Raw genomic sequence first — 26920 nt, 5'->3', positions numbered from 1 at the left:
AGAGAATGATCAAATCGACGTGTCTCCGTAATAGCGCTATTAAATCTGAAAAATAGACCGATTGATAAAACGGAAGAAAAAGTAGAAGAAGACAGTGTTGGAGAGCCCAACAAAAGGAGGTCAAAGCTTATTGTATACAGAGACAGACAGGGGAACTGGAAGCAGCTCCCTACAACATCTCTCTGTTCTCGTATGAAATGGACACCTCTTGGTTTCCTGCGATCGTTAAGGACAGGCTGGAAGGACCCATCCCCATTGGCCTTTCCTGTTATTATTTGGACACGAAGAAACTACACTGCCTTCCGGTAAAGTGATAGTATTTCCATGCGAAACCACTAACGTGGAAATAATAATAATGATGGTAATCATAAGAATATTTATAGCAAAGCTTGCAAAAAGCAGAAAAAAGAAACCTTGCTTCTCTCTTTTTCTTGCACACACTGCTAAGCATCTTTGCTTCGCTTTTCTCCCCCCCCCCCCCCCTCCTTCATTCCTCTCGGGTAATTTCACCGAGTTTTCTTTGGATTCTGCCATCATCATTTCGTTTTCTGTTCTAGCTACAGATCATTGCTGCTTAATTGCCGTCATTTTTCTTTACTGGTTGTTTGTTCACGCACTTGCTTTCCTTAACAATTCTCACGGATCATTCCCCTTCTTGGATTCTTCATTCTTGCTGCCGGTTCCCCTGATTATCTTTCTCGTGATTCTGTCTTTAATCTTTGCTATTTATTTATTTTCTGGGAAAAAAACTTACCCGATCTCCCAGTGAGTGAGACATACATTACCCCCACCCCCCTCAGTTTCTTAATTTAGCTTCCAAAAGCTCTCAATTTATTTTCTCACTCTGTTGGTCTCTTCTTTCGATTGGATTTACACTTACGGTTAACTAGCCGATCTCAGTTCCGGGACTCGTTTGCCATTTGCCAATTCATACGTAGTCTGCAATTGAGTTTCTGATTTGATGGGACTGTGTCATGGAAAACCTAGTGAAATCCCACAAACGCAAGGAGGAGAAAACCCAATATTTTGCGGCGAGACAGAGGGACTCCCAAGTTCTCAAGGGAGGAAATCCACAAACTTTCCCTTTTATAGCCCAAGTCCCTTACCGAGCCTCTTCAAGAACTCACCAGCAATCTCGAGCTTGAGCTCAACTCCTTTCCGCATCTTCAAGCGCCCCTTTCCTCCTCCGTCGCCGGCCAAGCACATTCGGTCATTGCTTGCTCGAAGGCATGGTTCTGTGAAACCAAACGAGGCCTCCATCCCCGAAGGGAGCGAGTGCCACGTTGGACTCGATAAGAGTTTTGGGTTTTCGAAGCAGTTCCTAGTTCATTACGAGCTTGGAGAAGAAGTGGGCCGTGGCCATTTTGGATATACTTGCTCCGCCAAGGGAAAGAAAGGCAGCTTGAAGGGGCAGGATGTGGCAGTCAAAGTCATCCCAAAAGCCAAGGTTCCCCATTCTCATGCCAACCTCTTTCAATTTCTACCTTTTTCCTTGAAAATTGTATATATGGTGGTGGATTCCTAATCCATGATATTTCGAAGAACTATCTGGCTCAAGTTCGAGGATCATGATTATGAATTTATGTTCAGTGTTTGTTGTTTTGGCTATTGATTTTGAAAACCAGTTGACATGGGGAAGTATGTATTTTTATGAAAATGGGTGATGATTGGCAGATGACAACAGCTATTGCTATAGAAGATGTAAGGAGAGAAGTGAAGATGTTGCGGGCTCTAACGGGACATAAGAACCTGGTGCAATTCTTCGAGGCCTATGAAGATGATGACAATGTTTATATAGTCATGGAGTAAGTTTAAATTACTTATTACTGTGTTCCCCCCTCTTGTTAAGGATACAACTTTTGATCTTTAATGCTGCTGCGCAATACGAAATATAATGTCAATCTTAACAAGCTTTCTGGAAGGGGGGGGGGGACCTTCATGTTTTATTACTTTTATAAACAGACATGGCTTTCCTTACACCTAAAATTCTTCCGAAGCAGTCAAAGAGTTGTGCTACTTGTTTTAAGATGAAGTGTGAATCAAGAAACGTGTTGGAAGTTATTAAATGAAGTCACCAATACCGTGTCTCATGCAATTCAGGTTATGCAAAGGAGGTGAACTCCTAGACAGAATACTTTCCAGGTAACAATGTTCTCCAATTCTGGTTTCATTATGGTGCCACTGCCATTATTAACTATCAATGACTTGCTAATCAGCTCAAATTAAATTGTGATCTGTAGAGGTGGAAAGTACTCAGAAGAGGACGCCAAGGTTGTTATGATTCAGATATTAAGTGTAGTGGCTTTTTGTCATCTTCAGGGTGTGGTTCATCGAGATCTCAAGCCAGAGGTGATCCTCTCATAAAGCTTACAGATGTTTATTTTTGTGGTAGTTGAGAATGATATGTGCATCCTAATGTTGTGCATTTTAATCGACTGCCTACAATGAAATCTCCTTGTTAAACGCCCAACACAGTTTCTGGCACTGGCAAGGCTGGGAAAGTTCTCCGGTGCTGTTACATTACAGAGATAGGACAAATGCTCCTAGTTTCTAGTTGATATTTGAGAGATAATTCTTACTGCGCAATCCTCTGGCTTTTCCTTTTGCTCCAAGTTTCTATTTGTTTGATTTTGCTTGCTCTTCTCTGAAGTTATTTAGTATTTTTCAAACTCAAAGCCTGAGACACACTTGAAAAAGAAAGCCATCCTTTTGCAGCATTTTATTTGTTGGTTATGACTTCAAGGAAAAAGCAAGTCATTTAAAGGAATACAGCCATGTGACAAAGGAAATGAATTACTGAGTGAAGGAATGCAAGGGCATACATCCGTCTTTCTTTTCTATGTCATCTTCCTCCCTTACTTTACAGATTACTGATCATTCTTAATATCATTTTGCTCTAAAGTTGACAGTGAATCAAATGATGGGTGCAGTTGAATATTTCTGTACCTAGTTATATATACTCTTCCATTTTGTCATGCCTACTGTTCTCCTGATATTGATGATTGGTTTTCTTCTGCAGAATTTTCTTTTTACATCTAAGGATGAAAACTCCACACTGAAGGCCATTGATTTTGGTCTCTCTGACTATGTAAAGCCAGGTCAAGCTTATTACTTGCTTCAATTTTCTCTTAAAAAATCTTAACAGAAAGTAACATATGTCAAGTGTCATCTGACAATTGTAAGTTTTTGCAGATGAAAGGTTGAATGATATTGTGGGAAGTGCATACTATGTAGCTCCTGAAGTCTTGCATAGGTCCTATGGGACTGAAGCAGACATGTGGAGCACAGGTGTAATTGCTTACATTCTATTATGTGGAAGCCGTCCTTTTTGGGCACGGACAGAATCTGGCATTTTTCGAACTGTCCTGAAGGCAGATCCAAGTTTTGATGAAGCTCCTTGGCCTTCTTTGTCTGTTGATGCGATAGATTTTGTAAAGAGACTTTTGAACAAGGATTATCGTAAGAGATTAACTGCAGCTCAGGCTCTTAGTAAGTCATTGACGTTATATAATCCAGCCATCCAATGTGGAATCAACTGGGTTATCCGTGAGAACAAAATTCAATTGAATGTATTTTCTGATTTAAATCTAATAGAGCTCCTAGTTATCTGAATTTCGACTAGAATAGAATTACTAAGGAGAAAGGGGAGGGAGAACCTTACTTGCATGTTTTGCATTTTCAGTTGTCAGTATAAATGGTAATTACATTCTTATTTTAATATTTTTATGAATTCTCATTCCTGAAGTATCTGATTTTACGCTAGGTCATCCATGGCTGGCAAATCATCATGGTGATATGAAGATACCTTTGGATGTGATAATCCCCAAGTTTGTTAAGGCTTACACGTGTTCATCTTCTTTACGCAAATCAGCACTAGGGGTATGTAACGTTATATATACCCCCTCTTCTCCGCACTGTCTTATCTCAATGAAGATTCTTGATACCAGTAGTGGATCCAGGAACATATTTTCAAAATATGTACAGAGGGATCATCTCTCTCTTGTTACCATTTATCGTTGTCTTTTCTGGATCAATTTGTTGACTGTTTATGTATGATATACATGTGCTGAAAAAGTCTACCACAAGTGTAGCCAGGAGAGGCTCGTGTACTTGTCCATCATCTTGAGTTATCAATTACTCAAGCTTCTTGACTTAACCATTGTATTTGCTGATGGAATCATGGACACACTGATTTGAGTTTCGTTAACGTGACAGGCTCTTGCGAAGACATTACAGTTTCTCAGCTAGCTTATTTCAGAGAGCAATTTACTCAATTAGGGCCGAATAAAAGTGGGTTTATCTCAATGCAGAACTTTAAGACGGTCAGCACATATTCAAAGTTATGGTTTCTATTTTTTTATTTGTCAAGCCATTGACAGTTGTATGAGCAGGCTTTTTTGAGGAGCTCCACTGATGCTTCAAAGGATTCACGGGTCTTGGATTATGTGATCATGGTAAGGTCTTTGAGAGAGCATTACTTCTCAGATCAATTTTTAGCAAAATTTGCTTCCCTAGAAACTGCGCTCATCACTCTATGCTTGTTGCAGATTAGTTCTATCCAATATAGGAAATTAGACTTCGAGGAATTTTGTGCTGCTGCTATAAGCGTGCACCAACTAGAGGGAATGGAGACCTGGGAGCAACATGCTAGGCGAGCCTATGAGCTGTTTGAAAAGCGTGGAAATAGACCAATTATGATTGAAGAACTAGCCTCGGTACTCTCTCTCCTGCGCATACCAGTTTCTTGATTTAAATTTTCAATGGTGAACCTTTTTTCTTATGGTCACCTTTCTATGACTCTTGGCCTCTTACTATCTATGTTCTTTTACTTTGACTATCCTCTGCGTATTATAAAACTGACTTGATAGATTAAATGAGATTCTCGATTGCAAGAACATGCTTCTCCTCTAAATAGTGGTACTAAGCTATTGAAATTTGATTCGTTCATCCAGGAACTTGGGCTCAGCCCATCAGTGCCTGTTCATGTGGTTCTGCAAGATTGGATAAGACACGCAGATGGAAAACTTAGTTTCTTGGGGTTTGTCAGACTTCTGCACGGGGTTTCTTCCCGCACATTTCATAAGGTTTGAGAGAACACCGGGACACTACTATTTTTTTCTCTTGGCGTTGTTGACCATTTGTTTTTAAATGGGATTTGAATGCATGGGCAAACTCCGTCAATGAATGGGTTCATCCTTATAGCAAACGATGGCTTTGCCATGCTGAAAGCCAGGTGATGGAAATTAAGTTCATCTTCCCAAATCCTTTTCCTCACTTTGTTGAGGCTTGGTGGTTGTGAAATTAGAGGAATGTACAGATGATGGTAGATTACAGGTTGCATTTACGATTGGCAGAACTACTCAAAACTGAGTTGTGTTTTGGTGATCCCTTGTTCACCAATAGCACTATCAATAAACTGTTCACAGTGTTGTAAACCCTCCCCCCCCCCCATAGATGATAGTAAAAATACAAGACATCTTCGGTCAATACTACTGATATCAATATTAGGAGTTTCTTACTTTGAAACGCTTGAATTTATCTTGGATATTTAAAGAGTGCCTGTACTTTCATACTATTTTCTTGAGTAATGAATAAAGAGAATTGCACATTGCTCGCTATTCACAACGAGCAGTTTGACACAGTGATTTTACAGAGTGTCATGGACATTTCTCTCTTTTGGGCAGTGTTCAAAAGTAACGGGAAGGAGTTTCAGTGACACAGCGTAGGTGGAGTGAGGGTGTTGGTCCCCCTTTTTCTTTTCCAAAGTGTATCTAAGGTGCTTCCTTTTAATGATTGAGGTGTATGATTTTGTGTCTCATTGCTGTCATCAACGAGTCTCTCTTTATGATCACCAGTTTCAGGGAGTGGGTAATTATTGATATTTATTAATTGCTAGTAGTATTTCCTAATAATCGTGTCTGATGCGGAGTCTGTAGAGTGTGAATATTATAGATGGGTTCATTGTGTTGGAATGAAAACAAGTGGGTTTAAATTGAAGTCGAACTTGTGTTTGACTATTCAAGGCAACATGGATGAATGAATAATCCCGTGAATCAACCAGTAGCGGCTGAATTTGAATTTTGAAGGGACTCGCTGGAGGATGCGAAAGTCGATGCTATATGAATGTAAATTGCACGGATATTGAAATTAATGACATCATTTATGATTTATATAATAATAATATAGATATTGATACTTGATAGATGTATATATCATTGATTAAAAAAATAACAACATAATTTTATACCGTGATTACATTATTATAACATGTAAATTTTGTATTGGAATTGGAAACTTTACAATTAAGATACAATAACAAACAGAAGTTATGAATATAATTAAAATTAAGTTTATGAGTCCTTTCACTCTATTATATATTAGTTATCAAGCTCAATTATATTAGATGTGGAGCTTCTCATATCGTCTTATATTCACTCACAATTGGACAACTTAACAATATCTCCTTCAAGTGTAAGTCCACAAACTTCCCATATCAAAAGCACCCTAAACACCAAGTTCATGCTTTTTAAGGCTAGTCCAGTTTTCAGGCTTTAAATGGTGTCTAATGTCATTTGTTAGGAATGGAGAGTCAGAGAATGGAGAAAAAGGAGAGATGGGCAAGAGTAGAGAAAGAATGTCATATCTTAATTCAAAACTTTAAAACTCGAGTTTATGTGTCATTCAATTTTATTATATATTAGTTATTAAATACAACTTTATCCAATGTGGCACTTCTTATATCATCTTATGTTCACTTATACTTAGACAACCTAACAATTTGTCATTATCATTTGTATAATTCTTGATGTAAACCCATGCCTATAAATAGGGCATGTCATTTGTATTGTAGGTATGAAAAAAAAATACAAGAGAAGTTGTCCTCATTTTTATTACCTCTATTCTTCTCTTCCTCCTCTTTCTTCTTATTTCTATTATTTCTATATTTTATTCACAGCATGCTATCAATATGATTATACCTTAGTATCCTAGAAATTTATTGTTGATCATTGTTTGTCATGTGGAGATAGACAGTTTGATCCAAAAATGGTGTGGTGGTGGAATTTTTTATTTTGTTTAGAAGAACTAATAACCTTGCAATTTTAAAGAAGGTATGTGTTTATTGATTTGTGGATGTTTGTAGACTCATGTTCATCATGTTGAGGTATAAGAATTTTGTTTTCTATATTATTATTTCATAATTGATTTTAATAATCATTTTTTATATATGATATGACTATGATTGTCAATTTGATATTAATTAATTGATCATTGAAAAAAATATTGAATTATTTTTATTCATAATACTCTTGGTCATGTGATTAGATGGTCAAATGCCAAATTAATTTTAATAGTGATTTTCTTGTAAAAGACCAATGATTTTCTTGTAAAAGACCATTCTATGGTTTAATAAATGGCACGACAAGAAAAGTTTGTGTCATTTTGATGAGTTGAGTATGGTTAAAATATTATAGCCCTAAAGGTTAATTATTCAAGCATCAAAGGATATTAAAGAGTTGGGTAAATTTGAAAGACTCTTACTATAGTCTTAAAGACTAATATTCAATAAAATTGATTATGTACTATAGAAAGCATGGACGAATCTCCATGAGAAATAATGATTATGATAACATAGCATTATAAAAATTAACAAGCCAACAATATTTTGTTCTGACTATTGAAAAGATATTGTCTTGCCACAATTGTTTGAAAATAGTGTTTTTATGGACATTGAAATAAAACTGTGAGGGAATGTTACAATATGGTTAGAAGCCATATAGATAAATATATATGAGAAATTCATTAAAAGTAAATGTCCAAATTGGTAATAAAGTCAAAAAAGTAATGGGGTACTAATGAATGTAGAAGGTAATTATACAATGATCAAAGCTACTTGTTTGTGATCTAAGAAAAAGGAGAGAATTACAAATAGGTTTCACATAAGAGAATTAATTACTGTAAGGTCCATTAACAACTGACTGTATTGTTAATGCAATTTAATTCAGTTATTAATGGACCTTGCAGTAATAAATTCTCTTGTGTGGGATTTCAACATCATTCTTCCAAAAAAAAGCATGGAAAAGTTGTTGTGAGGAAAAGAAAAAATAATGACAAGCCAAAAAGGTTACATTGATGTTTAAACCTAAAACGATACATGTTGTCCAACTCTAAAAAATTATATTTGAAAACTTATATGGTGTTTACTGGTTATTAGTATATAATTTATTGTCATTTAATTTTGAAAGTAATTATTATAAATATTTGATATTGATTTAATATTGATAAAATTTTAAAGAAAATATCAAGAATTGTTGCAATGTGTGTAAAATTGTATTTATATATCTAGTTTATTATATTGAATATGAAATAATTTATAAATTAATTTGTGTTGAAATATGTTTGAAAAACTATAAAATTGATTAGTTCTTGCAAAACTAAAATGGATATCTTTCATTATGTGATTGGAACAAGAATAAGTAATGAAAAATATAGCCATAAATTTATATAAGAGATCGATTGGTTAAGGATTTGAATACAATTGCTCAATCAAATTGAAACTTGTAAAGGGTGTCCTAAATTAGGATTTAATCATTTGACTAACTATAGTAAATCAAGGACTAACCCAAAAGGATTATCTTATAAGAGATTAATCTAAATAAATTCTTAATATGTATTTTCACAAACGATTCAATATAAAGGGATCTCAAACCTTTAAAATATTTTAAGAACTCATATCATTCAATTAAACATATGCGGAAGCATGATAAAGGAAACACATCAACATGGGAGAAAAGCTTCCCCCCTTTATTTTCTCTCTATGCCTTACTCCATAATACATATATATATATATTTGTAACATAACACTTGGCCACTCAAACCCTTCCATAACTGACAGCGGGGGGCCAAGGTCTCAATCACATTTATCACAATGACTATTATCTAATCATCATACTCTATGTATCATCTATTCATCAATAGCCCATCATATGCATGAATTTCTCTTTTTATTCACATATAATTAATATCAACTGCTCACTTTTGGACACCAAAAACACAAGGGAAGACCATAACAACATTCAAGTTCTCAAATTAAGCAAATAATAACTATTTCCACTTGCACAAATATTTTGGCCTATTAATATAGCACAAGCATCAAATCACATTCCCCAGGGCCCAAAATACATTTCCCCTAACACAAAACCCATAATGCAAGTAGATCAAGAATATATTATCTTAGTTGGCAATATCATAAACTAAATACACATATCAAAATAAAAAGAGAAAGGCCTACAGAAGTGATTACTATCACTTAGCCTAATGTTCCTTTTCTCTGTTCTTCTGAGATGAGCTAGCTCCTGTAATATGTTAAAAGAGAGGGGTGAGTATAACCACTCAGTAATCAAGGTACATCTAAGTTATACAAATGCATGATAATTAATTACGAATGCAAGTGGCTAATAAATTTATCAAGGTGACCATGTAAACAATCACATTAATAACATGTTAAATCACATTACCATTTAACTCATGTGAATAATCTCAAAAATAAAGTCAAATACAAAGTTTGCACAAATGGCCACATATACATTATTCGTATAATTACTACATATTCTCATTTCCACAATTATAATCATATCCTTAACATAGCCATCAATCACTCAAATGGCATAATAATAGTAATATGCATGATCAATTTCTTCCTTATATCCTCCCTTATTTCCTCTGACATAAAATCCGTGGGCCAACAATCAGAAGGAATCATCCATGTGGTGAGACTACCCAAGGCCTTAATCATATCATGAGGGGCTATCGGGCCAAGGTTACTTTACTCACTTATGAACACAGTTTTCCCCAAATCACACACTACGGGGTGTCATACCAAAAACTAGCTCTACCCAAAACTCCAGGTAGGCTAGTAAGGTCAAGTCCCTTAATAGGAACAATGCTACAGTACCTTACAAGGTAAGTAGCAGCTATAACCTCTAGGATTATTGGTTAATAGCCAAGTACCATATGGATTTTGCATAACCGCTAACTCCTTCACTAAGGCGAACTCTCGCCATATGATCATGCTCATGAAAAAATGCATTTCAAAAATTCATATGTATAATTCACAATTATCCCACATGCTCATCAACTTTCTTGCTCAACAAACATAAAGAATCATCATATTTCAATCATGTCTCTTGCATCAATTTTTATAGTATCACATAAAACCACATTAGCATCATATAAAACTCAACACGCTCATATACAATTCATTACTATGCATAATCCACAACTTATAACCAAGAGTGTACACATCATCATCAACCATCAATCTCATTACTCATACCAAGTCACAATTAACTTGGTCACAAGTCATAGAGTCTCAACCAAGCCACATGCATTACAGGCAACCATTTCAAAATTTAGATATATATATATATATATATTCTTTTGTTTCACCAACATAATTAATTAATTAATATACAAATGCATAAAATAAATTTTTCCCGATTACCTCAACCTTTGAGAGGTCAAAGGTTACCCCTCAAGTTACAACACTTCCAAAGCTTTTCAAAGCTTGAATGGTGTTAAAAGAAAATTAATTTATAATTGATTATATCCCAATGTGTCAATAATATTATTAACACAATTTTTACTCATACTCTAACACCTAAGTATTTATTTTATTTTATTTCATTTTTTTAAGACCTTAGTCTTAGCCTCTTGAGTTCTAAAATTTAATTTCATGTATTTGAACATATCTACATGATTCAATAGTCTCCTTCACAATAATTTCATTTAAATAATTTTCTAATATCAAAATTTTTCTTTTTATTCCAAAAATTCGCACATAAAAATACCCAAAAATTGCAAACTTGATTTCAAATCTAGAATTATTATTCAATAGCCATAATAATTTATTTTTCATATCAAATAATCATCTAAATATCAAAAAATTAATTTATATTTTTAGATTTAACCAAAAATCTACCTATAGGGATCTAGAGATAAACTCAAATGTCTCAATTCTAATTCTATCAACAAAATAATATTCTAAAATATTTATTACACTACCAACAACATCAATAATCAGATTTACTCATCAAAAATTCATCCCTCTTTCAAACCCTAAATTTTTTAAAATCTCAGAATCTGCAACTCAAAGAGAAAAATGACTAAGAAAAAATGTTTAGAACACTTACCTAGTCTTAAAATATTTAAAATCTCATTTGAAGTATCTTATTATGAAGCGTCACCTTCTAAATCAGCTCCCATCGACGACGCGCACTCGCTCTGTTTTTGTTCTCTCTGTCGTGCGCAAAGAGAAATGAGGAAAGGGAAGAGAAAATGAGATCAGAAGGGTGACCGTGTTGTTTTGAATAAAAAAGGTGGGTCCCACATAAATTCATGCCTTTCTCTCTTTCTTTTGTCTTCTCCAATGCACACACGTGAATGAAATTCATCCGCCTCCCTTTTATCTTTTTTTTTTACCTTATTTACACCTCAACACCTAAAGTCCTCCCCCCTCTTCAATTTTTAATTTTCTTTTATGTTCCTTTTCCTTCTTCTTTCTTTCTTCTTCTTTTTAAAAATATTATCATTACTATTTCTATTTACTATAAAATCATAACTTAAAATTTTAATCTAAATTAAATTCAATAATAATCTTCTAACTAAAATTATTTATATCTAAATATTCCTTCAAAATTACTCATTTGCTCTAAATTAACTTTAAGTTAATTTTTTAGATGTTACAAAACTCATAATTTTGTGTGAGTTAATACGCACTTGGATTTTCTGGCAAAAGGCAGATTATTGGTCTACTATGTGCAAGCCATTGTTTTCAAGATGCAATAATAGAGAAATTATGTTTATGTAACTCCCACTTGAAGGGAATATTGTAAGGGCACAAGTGTAAGTTAACACACGATTAAATATCACTCATATTCTTGCTTTCAAAATTTAATGGATTTTTTCAATAGATGTGCATTAATATTATAAATCAATTACATCTTATAAAAAATGAAAAATTTAAAGTTGATTTTCATTACAGTAAACCAGAAGCGTACTGATCCGCCATATATATTGTTAGCATAACTTGTTTGATCATTCTCAATCATATATGATGCAAATAGTTATTAAGGATGTGCATTGATATCGATTAAAGAACTAGAATATTCTTTATAAATAGAAAATACATTTTATATTTTTAAGATTTTTTATGCGCTGATTGTTCTCAAAGAAAATATGTAATGTTCACAAATTATGATTGAAAATGGATCTATCTATTTTTGAAAATATAACAAATTTAAATATATGGGCCTATTCAGATAGCATATGAATGTTGCAAATGTCAATAAATTTGATAGAAGCATCTATAATATGTTTTTGCAACTTGAATTTTACAAGATTATATACATAAATCATAATGTAAAAGCATACAATTTTCAAGGTATGTGATCCGGACAATTTTATTTGAAAATGCTAATGAATTTAATATCTCATACTTTCAATGCATGCTCATTTGAAGAATAGTTGAAAATTCTATTTAAAATGTGATGTAGTGAAATTATTTGTTAAAGCCTTCTCCACAAATAGCTAGATCAATGCTTTTGAGAAAAACAAAATTTCCATTGTTAATTTGGAATATTTGATTTTACAAACTATAGCACAATACACATTAAACCAATAAGATAATGTAACCTCCCCATTTTGAAATTGGCTTTTGCTTGGGAACCAAGTACATGCCATTTTGGAATTTTTGAATGTGCGATACTTATTATTATTGTTCCAATAAGCTACATATAGATGGTTATTCATGAAAGTTAGGATAAATGTTTGATAAAAAATTGCTCTTTCTTATTTGTCTCTAAAAGAAATAAATTGTTCTTGATAAAACAATAATCACCAGGAGTGTCAGAGATGTTGAATCTCAGAAATAACAAAAAAGGTCCCCGAGCTCTCTTAATCATAGTTTACTTGGATGTGAATATGTAAAAAGAACGAAACAGAGTTTTTTTTGGATTAATAGTGGTAACTTGAATTGGAAAATAATTCTAAGATTAATTGAAAGTACGAAGTAAATATGAAAAGTAAATTGACTTGGTTTGAAAATGATAGTGTCATTAGTGATTTTGATAATGATGATCCCCCTCTCCTGCAGTCCTTTGATCCTTCTATGAGCATTTGATGAGACTGTTATTCCCATGAGATTCGGAGCTCATTTGCAAAATATTGAGGATTACTTAGCACGGCCTTGAGATTCTTGGCACATTAGATGTTCACCTCATATCCTTTCAACGACCCCTAACCTCTTATGGCCTCAAGTCTTAAAAGTTACACCAAGCTTGTATCTGTGGCACACCTTACTCCTAGAAATAGACTGAGCTATACTTCTTGGGCTTGTCATGTTATTTGTTTTAGCTCTCCTCCTTGGTTTTGGGTGGAGCTTCAGTTTTAGGCCCAAACACAAAGAAACATTAGGAAACAAATGGATTTAAGAGACTTATATTGCATTAGCTAGTCACCATCATTTGACAAAATTTTCCTAGTATGAGAGGGAGAAAATGAGTAGCTGAGAAAAAAAATAAATGAAATGTATTATCACTATATCTTATTTAGATCCTCACATATAAAAATATGAACTAGGAGTTCATCAAATATTGCATTCCTAAAATATCACAAAAGAACCTACTAAATATAATCACTGATCTAACTAAAAATGACTAAATTTATTATTCTAGCTAAAAATGCTCTAATCAACATGAATGAAAATAAATAATACCTGAAGCATAAGAGATTAACTAGTTTCACATATAAAAACATGGTGAAAGAGGGACATATAATTAAGATGCTCATATTGAGGAGAAAGACACTCTAGATAAGAATTAAGACAGTTGATTTTAAAAGTCCTCAAAAGGTTCAAGTACTTGAAAGTAATAAAGAGATATCTCAATAAGTTATGTTATAATTAGAAAAATAGAATTGGAAAGATAAAGTTGTCCACAATAATTTTGATAAAAATATCACAATCTTGTATACAAATTTGTCATGAAAAGTGATAGAAAGATGATTGACTAAACAAAGAAAAGAAAAAGGAAAAAACACAATATGAGTAGAATTATATTCACTTTCATGGACATGTAATCCAAACACCTAAAATGTAAATTTATTACAAAATAAATGAATATTTGTGTGAAAATAAAAATTTTCACAAAGGTCTAATGGTGATCAAGTTCATTATCAGGTGTTATAAATAAAATAAAAAAAAGTGTGCGTGTCCATCTTCCTCACCTCTTTATTTTTATTTTTTTTCATAAAACTTCTACTATTAAAAGTGTGAATTGTACTTTATTTACTATTATCATTTGTACAACTCTTAATTTAAGGCCATGCCTATAAATAGGGTGTCCCATTTATATTGTAGGCATGAAAGAAAATACAAGAAATGGCATCCTCATTTCTATTACTTATATTCTTCTCTTCCTTCTCATTTATACTCTTTTTATATTTTATTCATAGCAACAACCTTATTTCACTAGATGAATTGCCTATATAATTGACGTTGTTGATTTAATTAACATATTTTTTTTATCTTGGTTAAATACTTTAATTACATATTTTTTAAAATTTTACCTTTTAATTCTTACTAAATCCTCTCAAAATTATTGCGAGGTAAGAGATTTCATGTTTTCAATCCAAGCAACAAAACTGATAAATCGGGCAAATTCTTGAAAAATATATTAGATAGATTACTTATGATAATTATGTAAAGCATAATTTTTAAAATCAAACATAACATGATCACATTGCTGCAATTACACTAGATATGAGAGTAAGGCCTGTGTGATGTAAGGAATCTAAAAAACAATTCATAATATTCATAACTTCAAAACATTCATCCAAATTATAAAACATATTCAGATGTCATTTGATATTTTAAAATATAAAATATTTTAATAAAAATAAAATTTTATTAATTATATTTGTTTCCATGCTTTCTTTCTTCCTTTATTATATTTTTCTCTGTTCAATGCTTCACAAATAAATTTATATTAAATAAAAATTATTTTTAAAAATATATATTTATATTTTAAAAAATAAAATTGTAAAATATATTTAAAAAATTTATTAATGTATATAATTTTTTTAAAAAATATTTTATAAATTAAAATATAACCATGATTTTTTTTATAATTTCATATTAAATATCTTATTTGATACTTTCTCTGTTAAAAAATGTAAGACTTTTTTGAAGAGTTAGATGTTAAAAAATGTAAAGTATTTTTAATCTTTTGAAATGTAATCATTATCTTTTTTTTAAAAAGTGACCATATTAATAATGAATTTATATTTATCATAAGTGTTTAATGAGAATAAATAAAAAAGATAAAATTAATTTAAAAATAAATAATTATTTTATTGATAAATAAAATTTAATTAAAAATATTTTATATTTTTAAAAAATAAAGGGGAGCATTTCTTGTGTCGTGACCCTATTAGGCGACGCAAGCTCTTGCCTAGCCCTGTCTTACTTTTTACTTATGCGGTCGGTCTTCTTGTCAAAGGCTGTTCAAACATCTATCTTCCATAATTGAGTAGCACACAATTGACGATCTTTTTAATAAAAATCACATTAATGAAATTTATTAGATAGAATTTATAGTATTATTTTTTTATAAGATTTTAAAATCCTTTTCATTAATAAAAAATCTATTTAAACAGAGAAATAATAAAACGTATTATTAAAAAATTTTATTTTTTTTCAAAAACATCTTTTACTGGTCCTCCACTGCAAACCTGAATTGTTGAAGTGTCCTCTTTGAAGAAAAAATCCAACTCAACAACCGTGGGAGTGTAGGTCCGTGGCCAACTTTAATGCCATGTCAGGCATTGTCATGAAATTATCTACAAGCTTACAGCCGCTGGTGCAGTATCCTTTTTTTTTTTGTTGGCCTGACTGGTGCAGCATTCCAGAGCTCCCTCCTGGAGAGTCACTCGTTCAGTAACTTCAATGGCTTACCAAAGAAGTGAGCGAACCCACAAGCCTAAACCAGTAACGCCCAGATCTTTGATTCTCCTTCTCGCCTTGGCGATCTCTGCCATTAGCTTCATCTCGCTCTTTTCCTCTCTGCTCTCCACTAATGGTTCTTCCTCCCCCGCCTCCAATTCCCTCCCAATTATGCTCAAACGGAGGCACCGTTGGACTGGCCATGACAAGTACTTGTACTGGGGCCGAAGGATAGACTGCCCTGGAAAGCACTGCGATTCTTGCGAGGGTTTGGGCCACCAGGAATCCAGCCTCAGATGTGCCCTTGAAGAGGCCCTCTATCTTCGGAGGTACCCACTCACTTCTTCTTGCCTTTTTCGGAGAATGTACTTGAACGGTACTAAGAAAATAATGAAAATGAAAGGTTAACCTTTCTTTATTTCCCATTAGCATCTCCGATCCTTTCCTTTAACTGTTTGGTTTTGGTGCAACTATCTAGCTTAATCCGGCTAAATCAGTCAATCTCTGTCTGTTGAAATGACGGAGACACTGACTGTAAGCACCGACCATTTCGCTCGGAGTGCGCGCCGGGAGAGATACCTATGCACGTTGATTGCTTATAAATGGAAACTCTGTGCCTCCTAATTTTTGGAGTTCGTAGGCGTCGTATTTACCGAGTACTTCTGCATTGCCTGCTCATGTATTTGATCCCTCTTGCTTGCTGCAGAATTTTCGTCATGCCATCAAGAATGTGCATTAACCCCTTACATAATAAGAAGGGGATCCTTCATCAGTTTAGTGAGGCTAGTTCAGAGGAAATGTGAGTTGCTTTAAGGCTTCCCTTTAGTTTTTGTTTTTTTGGGTAATTCCCTGTCAAAGAGATTTCATTTGTACCAATATTGTGCATTTTTTTAATTTATGACAGCGGAGTGATTTCTGATTTGACTATGTCTTCTATGAAAGGTGGGAAGCAAATTCTTGTGCCATGGACTCGTTGTATGATATAGACCTCATATCAGATACCATCCCTGTAATTCTGGACAATTCAGAAGAATGGTTTGAGGTTTTATCTACAGGCATGAGGTTGGGAGCCAGAGGAGTTGCCCATGTGGAAGGTGTTAGCCGTGCTGATCTTAGATACAACAATCGCTACTCTAATCTCTTGTTCATAAACAGAACTGCTAGCCCACTTTCTTGGTAGATCATCTATCTCATCCCTCTGTTTTTCTCCGTTTCCTTTTCTGGCTTTGATGTGTCTTGGGCTAAACTTTCTACAACATTTCTATCCTTCATCTGTCTTGGGCTTCAGGCCACACTCCATTTATATTGAACCATAGTTTTTAAAAGGACTTAAGATGGAGCCTCTAGAATCTTGAGAGTTATTGGCAGGGATAATTTTGTTTAGAAGAAGTAGGAAATGTTAAAGGTGCTCTATGTGGTTGAATTTGAAGTTAGTATCATAACCAAGTCGAGCTGTACATCTTGCCTTGAAATTGCTCATTAGACCAAGGATATACTTGCATGGCTTCATGCTTTGATATATAGGACTATCCCCTAAAATAGGTTATGTCTTGAGTATCACTATTATCTCCTGCAAGTAGAAATATAGTTTTGAAATTTTTAGCTTTTTGCTCAGGTGATAGTGTTGATGATCTTCCAGGTTTATGGAATGCAAGGATCGAAACAACCGGAGTGCTATAATGTTGCCATATTCATTTCTGCCATCAATGGCAGCAGAGAAACTAAGAGATGCAGCAGAGAAGGTACCTTGATGCACATTCTCTTTGAAGTTTTGTTTGAAGTCAATAATTTTCACATTCAGGTTAAAGTGAATAGTTGATTTGTGTTTTATTTATAATTTAAGATAATTTGGTGAGCATATGGTTTTTAGAATGTAAATAACCTTTTCCCCGTTAATATTGGGCTAGAAGATGTTATCAAGAACCTGGGGCCAAGTTATTTCAAAGGAAGACATGAGACCAAGCACTTGTGGTGTATGTTTAGAATAACATTTTTTTCGACTTATATCTATGAAACTTCTTTTTGAGGGCTTTTGAGGGGGCGGGGAATAACTTATATAGTCAGTAAATAATCATGGTCATGCATGCCTACTCATCAACTATTCTGGTATCATGCATTTTGTTAGTTTCAAAATAGCCATATGCAGTCTGTTCAACTGAGTCCTTCTAACTAAATTACCTCAGTTAACAGTGTTAACGAGAACTGAATGAAAGGACTTGAATCCTTTAGGAGTGATTACTTGAAAGGCAGTTTCTCCATTCTAAAAGCAAAGATGGCTTGCAGATAACCCAAAGTCGGAAAGTATAACCGTGCCTTTTGCTTCTGATTTTCATATGCTGAGTACATTATGGCTGACCTTACATTTCAGAGATATCTATAAGCTATTTAATTACAACAATACTCTTGTCCACAGATCAAAGCACTCCTTGGTGATTACGATGCCATGCATGTTCGTCGTGGTGATAAAATGAAGACCAGGAAGGACAGATTTGGTGTTACAAGGACCTTGCATCCTCACCTTGATAGGGACACACGACCTGAGTTTATTCTCTGCAGAATTGCGAAGTGGGTCCCTCCGGGAAGAACCTTGTTTGTCGCTTCGAATGAAAGGACTCCAGGATTCTTTTCACCACTCTCTGCCAGGTAATCCTTCTTATGTGCATCTGTTTGTGATTTTTAAGATGCATCGCAATGGTAATCTGCGAACTCCATATAGCCATTCTATTTATCTGCTATTCCAGGCAAGAGTTTGATCACTTGATGATGAGCCCAAGTCGCAACCCGTCTGCTATACAGAATTCAGGGAACAATGCCTTCCGTGCGCTTTATTTTTTGAGGGAAAATTTAAGCTAATACGTGAATGGTGATACGTGTTCGCAGGTATAAATTGGCATATTCATCAAACTATAGCAAGATCCTTGATGCAGTGGTCGAGAACAATTACCAATTATTCATGATCGAGAGGCTTGTAATGATGGGGGCCAAAACGTTCATTAAAACATTCAAGGAGGATGAGACAACCCTCAGCCTTACTGATGATCCCAAGAAAAACAATAAAAATTGGCAGGAACCCATCTACACAGCGGATCAAGGCACATGCTGACGACCGCACCTATTTCTATGTAGAAATTTCGTGGATTCCCTTGGCTAACAATGTAACTCTCAAATATTCCCTTGCTCGGAATACTCAAGAACAAACTTCAGCCCAAAATGCAGGGAGGCCTAAATCTACAAGAGCGAACTAATCCTATTAAGGTCGTCCAAGTACATATTAAAGCAACCAGTAGTCCAGGAGGGACACGAGTTAGTATAATCACATAGCATTTCTGATTCATTAATTATATCGCTAATTTTTATTTTTATTTTTTGTGAGCGTTTAAGAAAGATTATGCATCATGCACCTACATATGGGCAAATGACATGCGTGTACTTTTACGTGATGCCAGTAAATAAAACCACTACTGTTCTAAACTCCTAATTGGGCACGATAAACTTGCCTTCTTGTTGAAAATAGTGCGGAATGCTTGCGATTGTAGTATAGCTGAGAATCAGCTTTCTTCAAAACCATTACTATACCATGCAAAATGGGAGTTTAGTGCGACTTAGAATTGCCTCCATAGCCAGCTTTGCAAATTTTAAATCAAATTATGCAGCAAGTTTTAAAATGTCAATCGGCACCTATCTTAGAAGTTTAAACGCTCATTGTTAGAGGTGCATTGGGGAGGTAATAACTAGGACAGCAGCAGCCTACAACAATAGCATGCGAATGGAATTGACCAAGAATGAGTGTTGATCTACGGTATAAGTAATTTTTGTACAGACTCCTAATTCTCACTACACTGTCAGTAAACGATAATTACAAGGCTTAGAGTTAAGATGGGGAAAAAAATATGAGTTTAGGAGGGCCCCTTATCAAGAGCATCTGGAGTTCCCCACAATGATAGACATCCTCATGTCAGAATCAGTAAAATGGCAATGCTTGAAGAATGGGATTTCAGTTGTGAAAGGAATCAGTGAGACTGAGCTTCCAGGAGAATATTTGTGGCCACATTGACATCGTTTCTGGCATGCACTAATGCTTGTCTGGCTGAGTTCCTATCAAATCCCATGGAAACAAGCGTAGCTATTGAGTCCTCTGACGGTTCCGCCACTGATTGCATTGAAGCAGGGTAGTTTCTCTGTAACCAACACTGTGTTCTTAAGATTTGAGTCAACCAAAATAATGACGTTAACAATTGTCAAAGTAAACACAAAGGGTCATTTATGATGTTAGCTATTAAGAAAGTCCATATATGATATATTTATGGGGAATAAAATGCCAACAAGGTGGTTTGAGAGAATTAAACCGATGCTGTTAACTCATGCCTGTGAATAATAACTGCATTCTAAGAAAAATGAATATTAACAGCATCATGCTTAGATGGTGTCAATTGTTAGCTGTGTTATGAGAGCAAGTTCAAAGAAAGAGCTTATCCCAAAAGACTAGCTTGTTGAGTGGGAGATTTCTTTAAACTTATAAACCTTACATTACTTATGAGGCTCCTTGATGTGAGGCTCGTAACATTGTGTAGATAGCAGAAGCCGTGGGTTTATGAAATTGTAAGTGCAGACCTAAATTATGGAACCCAGGCAATTAAGACATGTAAAATTCAAAAATAAAAGTCAAAGCTTGCCTCTGCTTGGCGAACTGCTGAATAGAACGGTCTATTTCCTACAGCATTCCTTGTTGATGGAGCACGAGAACTCCCCATAGATGGTGAAAAAAACCGTGAAAAGAGTGACGCAATGAACCGTGGGAACTGAAAAAAAGCACAGTAGCATAAGCACAATCTTGTCACGACAAGAAATCCCCAAAAGTCAAATAACTGCAGTAAAATAATCAAAACTGTAGTCTTTAAATAAGCTCTATCCGAGAAAGTTAAAAGCAACATGTTCATGTTAGAGGGAGGATAGTCCGATAGAGTAAAATGAAAAGGAAGAATGCAATCACCTATATATTAAAGTTCCACTAAACCCTTCTTCTAAAAAATAGTAGTTACACTGCTAACCACAGATTGAACAAAGATAATACCATGAAGATTACAAGACACGCGATATTTGACCAGCATGCATGAGTACAAACATCTTCTTCCTTGAAAAGGAAGGTATTTTATAGTGCTTCAAACGGTCAACATTGATTATTAGACACAATCCTAAAGTTATCAGCACACATATCTAACAAGAACATAGACCTCAGTTAGCTGCAAGGACCTAGCATCCTTTTCCACCAAAAAGGGTGGCTCCAGGTCCGTAAATCACACAACTACCAAGATGGAGATGCAAAACTGCAAATTATGATTCATGAGTGATTAATTCCACACTTTCATGCAAAGCTAGTGGTAGGATTCCTCCTAGCGGACACAATAACATACAGTGAACAAGAAACATGACTGAACATGCTTACCTTAGAATATAACAATAAAAAATCTCCAGACTTCTGATTAAAATTACCTTGGCTTTACGAATATAAAAGACATTCAAACGGTACAAGTAACCAGCAAGGATGCCACACAACCCAGGTAAGATTGACCCTTTGAATGATGATAAAAGAAGCTGCAAGAATAAATAGCTATAAACGTCGAGTGCTTTAAATCATAAATATTATGCTTAAACAAAATTATACATAAGAATACATAATCCAGTTATAATTTACCTGAATACCAGCTAGATATGTGAATGACTTATCAGAAAATGGAAAACCAAGTACACGGAGTCGTGTTGAGACTGGAATATCAAGGAAAAAGGGCACAAATGAAGCAAATATAAGACCATAAGGTCCAGAGGAGACTTGTTCCACAAAACGACCTGCAAAAGCTCATCAATGCTTTATATGTAAATATCTCTTAATACAAGACCACAAAGTGACAGGGATTACTAGTTTAAAAGCCCATCCAGCGCATCATGATAAGATAAGAAACAAGCTGTTGCTGAATTATAAGTAAATGATAGCTAAGATAAGGTTGACTATAAATAAGCTTCGCATCACTGTTTTGGGATCCTTAAGTGGCAAAATCATATTTCACTAGCATGAAAATGGGATCAGTTAATCCTGAGTAGGTAAATTTCCAATTGTACATTATTTGCAATCACATTTTTATATTTTTACTAACGAAACACCATGTCAGACAATTTAGTTAAAATATTTAAATGTCATTAAGTGAAGCACTTGGTGCTCAAGGCTCCAATGACAACTAACTTGAGCTCAAAGTCAGGTCACATAAAAAGCAAAATCCGGATTACACTTCTTATGTAAGCATTGAGGCTCCTCAATATAGTATAACCACATACCATCTTAGTCATAAAGATATTTGAAAATTTACTCCAAGTTAAAAAGGTGAAAAGAAGGGGACAATAACATTAAACAAAGAAAACTGAGCACATGAAAGAGGTGCATGCAGAAATGAAATCAAGTAAAAAGTACCATCAGTCAAGAAAAAATATTATAAAAAAAACTAGTTACGAAGGAAGGGCATGAGGGCCTTATATTTGCACCGTTCATGAGCTTTAAAGCAAGGACCTCAAACAGTAGTGAAACTAGCATGGAAAACACGACAAAGACCTGCATAAACAGTGAAGATAATTCTAAGCCACATACAGGGTAGAGTTAGGGCAAAATATATTTCCACTTGGATAAATAACATAAGGCTGAGAACTAACGCTCAAATGTCTACATTGGCAATAATGGAAGAGAAAAAATGGTGTTTGAAAAGACAGACCTCAAGTTGTCCTGTTAGTTAACTACAGATTAAAGCACTATTATTATGGAGATGATGGCATTGATAATGCATCGGACAACATATGATTCTTGATGATGAGCTAGTGGCTATTTTTAAGAGGAAATATCAGCTATGACAGCACCAACATAATACCTACCCCGCAATTTTGTTAGAAGATAATGTGAATCAACCATGACAAGACACGCATTAATCTAGTTTCCAACTTATAATAATTGGGTACATCTTGTTCTGAATATATCCCTGGAAATTGCTTCCAAACTCAATAGAAGCATAAAAGTTACTTACTGAGTATTTATTGGAACCTATCTGCCTCTCGAAGACCCTAAAATAGTACAACAGATACAGCCCACAAATCAATTCTGGTGTTGATGAAAAGGCAAAGATGGACAGAACCAATTTCCAAAAACGAAGCTTTCCAAAAACATCCTGCCATGAAGCCAATAAAGTTAGCAAAATAAGTGGAAGCTTTCATGTTTCGAGATGGTGTTACAAATGATGGATTATTAAGCGTTTATAAAGTTAGCAAAGTCTTATTTTGTTTTTCCTCTGGCCCTGTTTATTAATATTTGATGGCATGAACCTTTAGAACAAGCTAATAAAGACTTGTGAAGAAATCTGAAGTTCAGTATTATACCATGGAAATAAAAATGTCAGAGGGATCAACTGTCTTGCATTGTACAATGAAAATTGACAAATGCCAAGTGATCTAACACCTGATAAAGGTTGTGAGAATCGACACTGACCCAGTTGGAAAGAAATTAAATTAAAATTATGATAAAACATCACATTTAGAGAGTAATTAAATTAAATAATATTAAGGATCAAGCTCAATCTATAAAATCGGAATAAGTGATGCAACCATTGAAAAAAAACATTGCAAAACCCAGTTCTATTATCCTCCGCCGTTGACCTAATTACCAAAAATAAGATACAACAAGCGAACGAGCAAGGGCGCCTGATAAGACATTACCAGACTATTCAAACGGCCTTGGATCCCGAAGAAGATTGAGAAGATAGCCGAGAAGATGATGACAGTCCTTGTAACGGGAGCGTTAGCTGCGACAGTCAAGACGATGAGCATGTAACAACGAATCAGAAGTGAAAACCTTCATCGCAAAAATCCCATTAAAAGGGCGTGACTATAACAACCAGAAGATTGGGGAGGGGGGGGGGAGAGAGAGAGAGAGAGAGAGAGAGAGTACACACCAAAACCAGACGGGCCGCCGTTCATCTTCACGGCGAAGCAGAAAGTAACAACCTTGTCTCTGTAATTTGCCTTCGTCTCTGGCTCAGAGTCTCGGTTTTCTTCCCGCAACTTTTCCTGATTTTTTCGCAGTTGAGAAAATTGCATATTCTATATCTATTATTCAATTGACTTGTACATAACATAAAATAATTTCGGATTAAAATTTGGAGTGCATGACTTCCTGTTGTTTTTTAATATTTCATGTACTTTTCTCCAATTACATCTTTAATCTTTATATTTTTTTTTCTCTATATTGACACATAAACACAAAATTAATTGTATTAATTGATATGTTGGTATTATTAATGTCGTTTGGACCACATCAATATCCTTACTAAAAATATAGTGACCAACAATATTGATAGAAAAAAATGTGAGATCTAAAATATTAAACAAAAATATAAGGGCCTATTCCAAAACTGAACAAAATTTCAAGACCAAAAGTAGTATTTTTTTTATTTGATTTCAAGCCATTTTAAAAGGACACTTATTCAACACTTGAAGTCCTTTCTTTATTCAATAGTAAATTAAGCTTTGCTCCAACCCACTGTATCTTCCCAACTCAATCTACATTAGTTGGATTTAATTAATGTCATTAGCTGATGAGATGATAAGAAAAAGAAGCAAATTAAACTTGAAAAAATAGTTTTAAAAAATTTAGAATCATATTAGTGTATACTTCTCTGATCTTATTTATAGGAAAAAAAAGATTAATTTTAATTATATTTATGAAAAAAATTTTATTTTATATGTTCATATTTACATTTATGTTCTTATTAAATGTTAAAAAAATATTAAAAATAATCCTTGTTATTTTCAAAGATAGAAACTTATTAAATTTTAAAGAATTAATAAGATTTAAGGTTTTTATTGGTTTGGATGAAAAATGTTGGAAGTAATTTATGAATAGAATTAGAAGTAATTCATTTTGACCTAATATGGTAATAATTTTTTCAGCAGCACTATTGATATTTTTAATCTAATCTGATATCATGTAATATTAAATTGAATTTAAGTATTGTCTCAATTGAATAACCCTATTTACAATTTATGAAGATACCTTATTTAATGGAATTTAGAATCATTGATCATTTATGCACAATGTTTTTAAAGGAATTTTCCAAATTTTCACCAAAATAAGTTGCGTGGGTTATTCATATTAGATCATTTATTAAAATTTAATGTGTGAACAATTTTTATGATTTACTTTAATAATACATTATTAAATGTTTTATTTTTTTGGCTAAAAATAAATATAAAAAAAGAAATTTGTGCTAAAAGAAAAATCAATAAAATTCAAATATATGTTAATAGATAATTAATTATTTTAAATATTTAAAAAAACTAATCAATTTAGTAATTAGTCATGCGTAATCTCTTAAAAATACATGTAACTTAAATATGATTTATTAAGAATTATATACATAAAATGTTTCTTGTTGAATAAGATAGGCATTATGGTAGGAGAAAAGACATGCAGAAACAACCACATGAATAACATCCAGCTGATCCCAGCATTCGTGACGCTACAAATCTTGTCGTGAGTGCATTTTACTCATGCAAGGGTTTGATTCAAGCAATGAATATATACATATATGATTGATGGTATTATTATTTTTATTCCACAAGTTTAGTTGGCCAGAGCGTCATCCACCTCCTGATCTCCTCATCATTTTACAGTTTCTTGATACCACAGTAATATCCATCCACCTTATCCTTTTGCTCTCTATGGTGCTTCCTATTTCTCACTGCTTGTCTCCATCTGTAACCTAGCGCATACTGCCTGAACTTTAAAACCACCATGTTTGTCACTAACCCTGCTTTTTGTCAACCACTTTTCTCCACCTTTCTTACTACTACTACATGTTGCTATCATAAAACTTTCATATTTTACAACACCAAATTATAGGGTACTATATCGTTTGAACTTCATAAAGGAAAAGAATTGAGACCATCGAGTAATCTTTCTCTGTTACTAATTGCTAAACCATCATAATAAAACGAGACATCTAGATTAATTCTCTTACCACTATAATGATAGCGGCAATGATTCTTATGTCCTTGGCATGATTCTAAGTGACCAATAACACCATACTACTAACCTACAATTGTACATTCTTAACTAATGAGTTATTCCTCCATACAGATAATAGACCCAACACTCGTGCAAATATATAAATATGGACAGAAGTTATATTCCTTCCAATTGGTATAAGTATCATAAATTCATTGATGGCAGATGCTTGACAAGTTAGTCTAAGGTGTTGAAAACAATTTAGAAAAACTTGACAACATTATATTGAACATACCATAAGGATAATCTTTGTTTCTTCTCTATTAAATCTCAATGTGATCTCCTGGTCTTAAGTCATTCAAACAGTGCAAGGTATGAAGAGCAAGAGAAGAAATGTCAATGGGCGGCGTTCTTAGCCTGTTCCAGTGTATGTTTTCCTCGATTGATTATTACTCATAAGGTATATACCTGTAGAAAACATCTCCATTTTCAGCACCTGAGACATTCATACAATAAGCTAAGAGACCACAAGAAATATGATCATGACAACAAAAGATCATATCAAGGGTTGGTTTCAAGTTTTGGTAACACTTCCTGATAGAAAGGTTTAACATGGTCTAACTATATTTTTCTGTATCCATTGATAATCACCTAACCACTCGTATGGTAAGAGCCCCATTTTTGAAGAGTCAGCATTTACACATACCTTGCTTGAAAGGTGTCAGTATGAGAATCATAGCATAGTTGGGCATCATGAGAGCATGAACCCAGCATGACCATTCTGAAAATGGAAGAATATAATTTATTATTTAAGTATGCCACAGATACACATAAAATCTAAAAGCAGATTCTTTGTGCAAAACAAAATTGAGTTTTGAGCATTAATA

The 26920-nt window shown here is 33.9% G+C and overlaps 2 protein-coding genes and 1 pseudogene across 6 annotated transcripts; 2 read left to right on the top strand and 1 right to left on the bottom strand.

The window, feature by feature from the left end:
• Positions 1-154: 154 nt before the first annotated feature.
• Positions 155-6195, top strand: LOC129306752 (CDPK-related kinase 7-like; annotated as a pseudogene).
• A 9673-nt stretch (positions 6196-15868) lies between these two features.
• Positions 15869-19357, top strand: LOC129305920 (uncharacterized). Of its 3 annotated transcripts, none has more exons than XM_054946128.1 (6): positions 15869-16326; positions 16704-16796; positions 16940-17173; positions 17637-17739; positions 18411-18640; positions 18739-18871. In XM_054946128.1, the coding sequence occupies exons 1-6, from the start codon at positions 16001-16003 to the stop codon at positions 18848-18850; spliced, it is 1098 nt and encodes a 365-aa protein (XP_054802103.1). In that variant the 5' UTR covers positions 15869-16000; the 3' UTR covers positions 18851-18871. The 3 variants fall into 3 exon arrangements, 2 of the variants coding, with proteins under 2 accessions (XP_054802103.1, XP_054802102.1); XR_008592062.1 differs by lacking the exon at positions 18739-18871 and adding an exon at positions 18181-18298 and having other exon boundaries at positions 15870-16326; positions 18411-18532; XM_054946127.1 differs by lacking the exon at positions 18739-18871 and adding an exon at positions 18878-19357 and having other exon boundaries at positions 15878-16326.
• Positions 19358-19745: 388 nt separating this feature from the next.
• LOC129305921 (rhomboid-like protein 20) lies at positions 19746-24139 on the bottom strand. Of its 3 annotated transcripts, none has more exons than XM_054946129.1 (8): positions 23980-24139; positions 23744-23829; positions 23059-23199; positions 22529-22595; positions 21690-21841; positions 21488-21589; positions 20671-20796; positions 19746-20187 (listed from the first exon to the last, which is right to left on the bottom strand). In XM_054946129.1, exons 1-8 carry the CDS (start codon positions 24122-24124, stop codon positions 20008-20010), a joined length of 999 nt encoding a protein of 332 aa, XP_054802104.1. In that variant the 5' UTR covers positions 24125-24139; the 3' UTR covers positions 19746-20007. The 3 variants fall into 3 exon arrangements, with proteins under 3 accessions (XP_054802104.1, XP_054802105.1, XP_054802106.1); XM_054946130.1 differs by having other exon boundaries at positions 19746-20175; XM_054946131.1 differs by having other exon boundaries at positions 23744-23879; positions 23980-24104.
• Between the last annotated feature and the right edge of the window lie 2781 nt (positions 24140-26920).

The sequence above is a fragment of the Prosopis cineraria genome, unplaced genomic scaffold (assembly GCF_029017545.1).
Source record: "Prosopis cineraria cultivar Desert tree isolate PC_DT_omini unplaced genomic scaffold, ASM2901754v1 PC3, whole genome shotgun sequence".
NCBI lineage: Eukaryota > Viridiplantae > Streptophyta > Magnoliopsida > Fabales > Fabaceae > Prosopis > Prosopis cineraria.
Note: the sequence above shows the minus strand (reverse complement) of the source record. Positions and strands in the feature narration are given on the sequence as shown.

What these genes read in the sequence shown, in the direction of transcription:
- LOC129305920 (XM_054946127.1), top strand. Translation starts at nt 16,001, where the DNA reads ATGGCTTACCAAAGAAGTGAGCGAACCCACAAGCCTAAACCAGTAACG. An exon ending in GAGGCCCTCTATCTTCGGAG is followed by an intron (nt 16,327 to 16,703) that starts GTACCCACTCAC and finishes TGCTTGCTGCAG; the next exon opens with AATTTTCGTCATGCCATCAA. An exon ending in TTTTCACCACTCTCTGCCAG is followed by an intron (nt 18,641 to 18,877) that starts GTAATCCTTCTT and finishes ACGTGTTCGCAG; the next exon opens with GTATAAATTGGCATATTCAT.
- LOC129305921 (XM_054946129.1), bottom strand. Translation starts at nt 24,124, where the DNA reads ATGCAATTTTCTCAACTGCGAAAAAATCAGGAAAAGTTGCGGGAAGAA. An exon ending in CGGCGGCCCGTCTGGTTTTG is followed by an intron (nt 23,830 to 23,979) that starts GTGTGTACTCTC and finishes TGACTGTCGCAG; the next exon opens with CTAACGCTCCCGTTACAAGG. An exon ending in TTTATATTCGTAAAGCCAAG is followed by an intron (nt 20,797 to 21,487) that starts GTAATTTTAATC and finishes GCTTTTTTTCAG; the next exon opens with TTCCCACGGTTCATTGCGTC.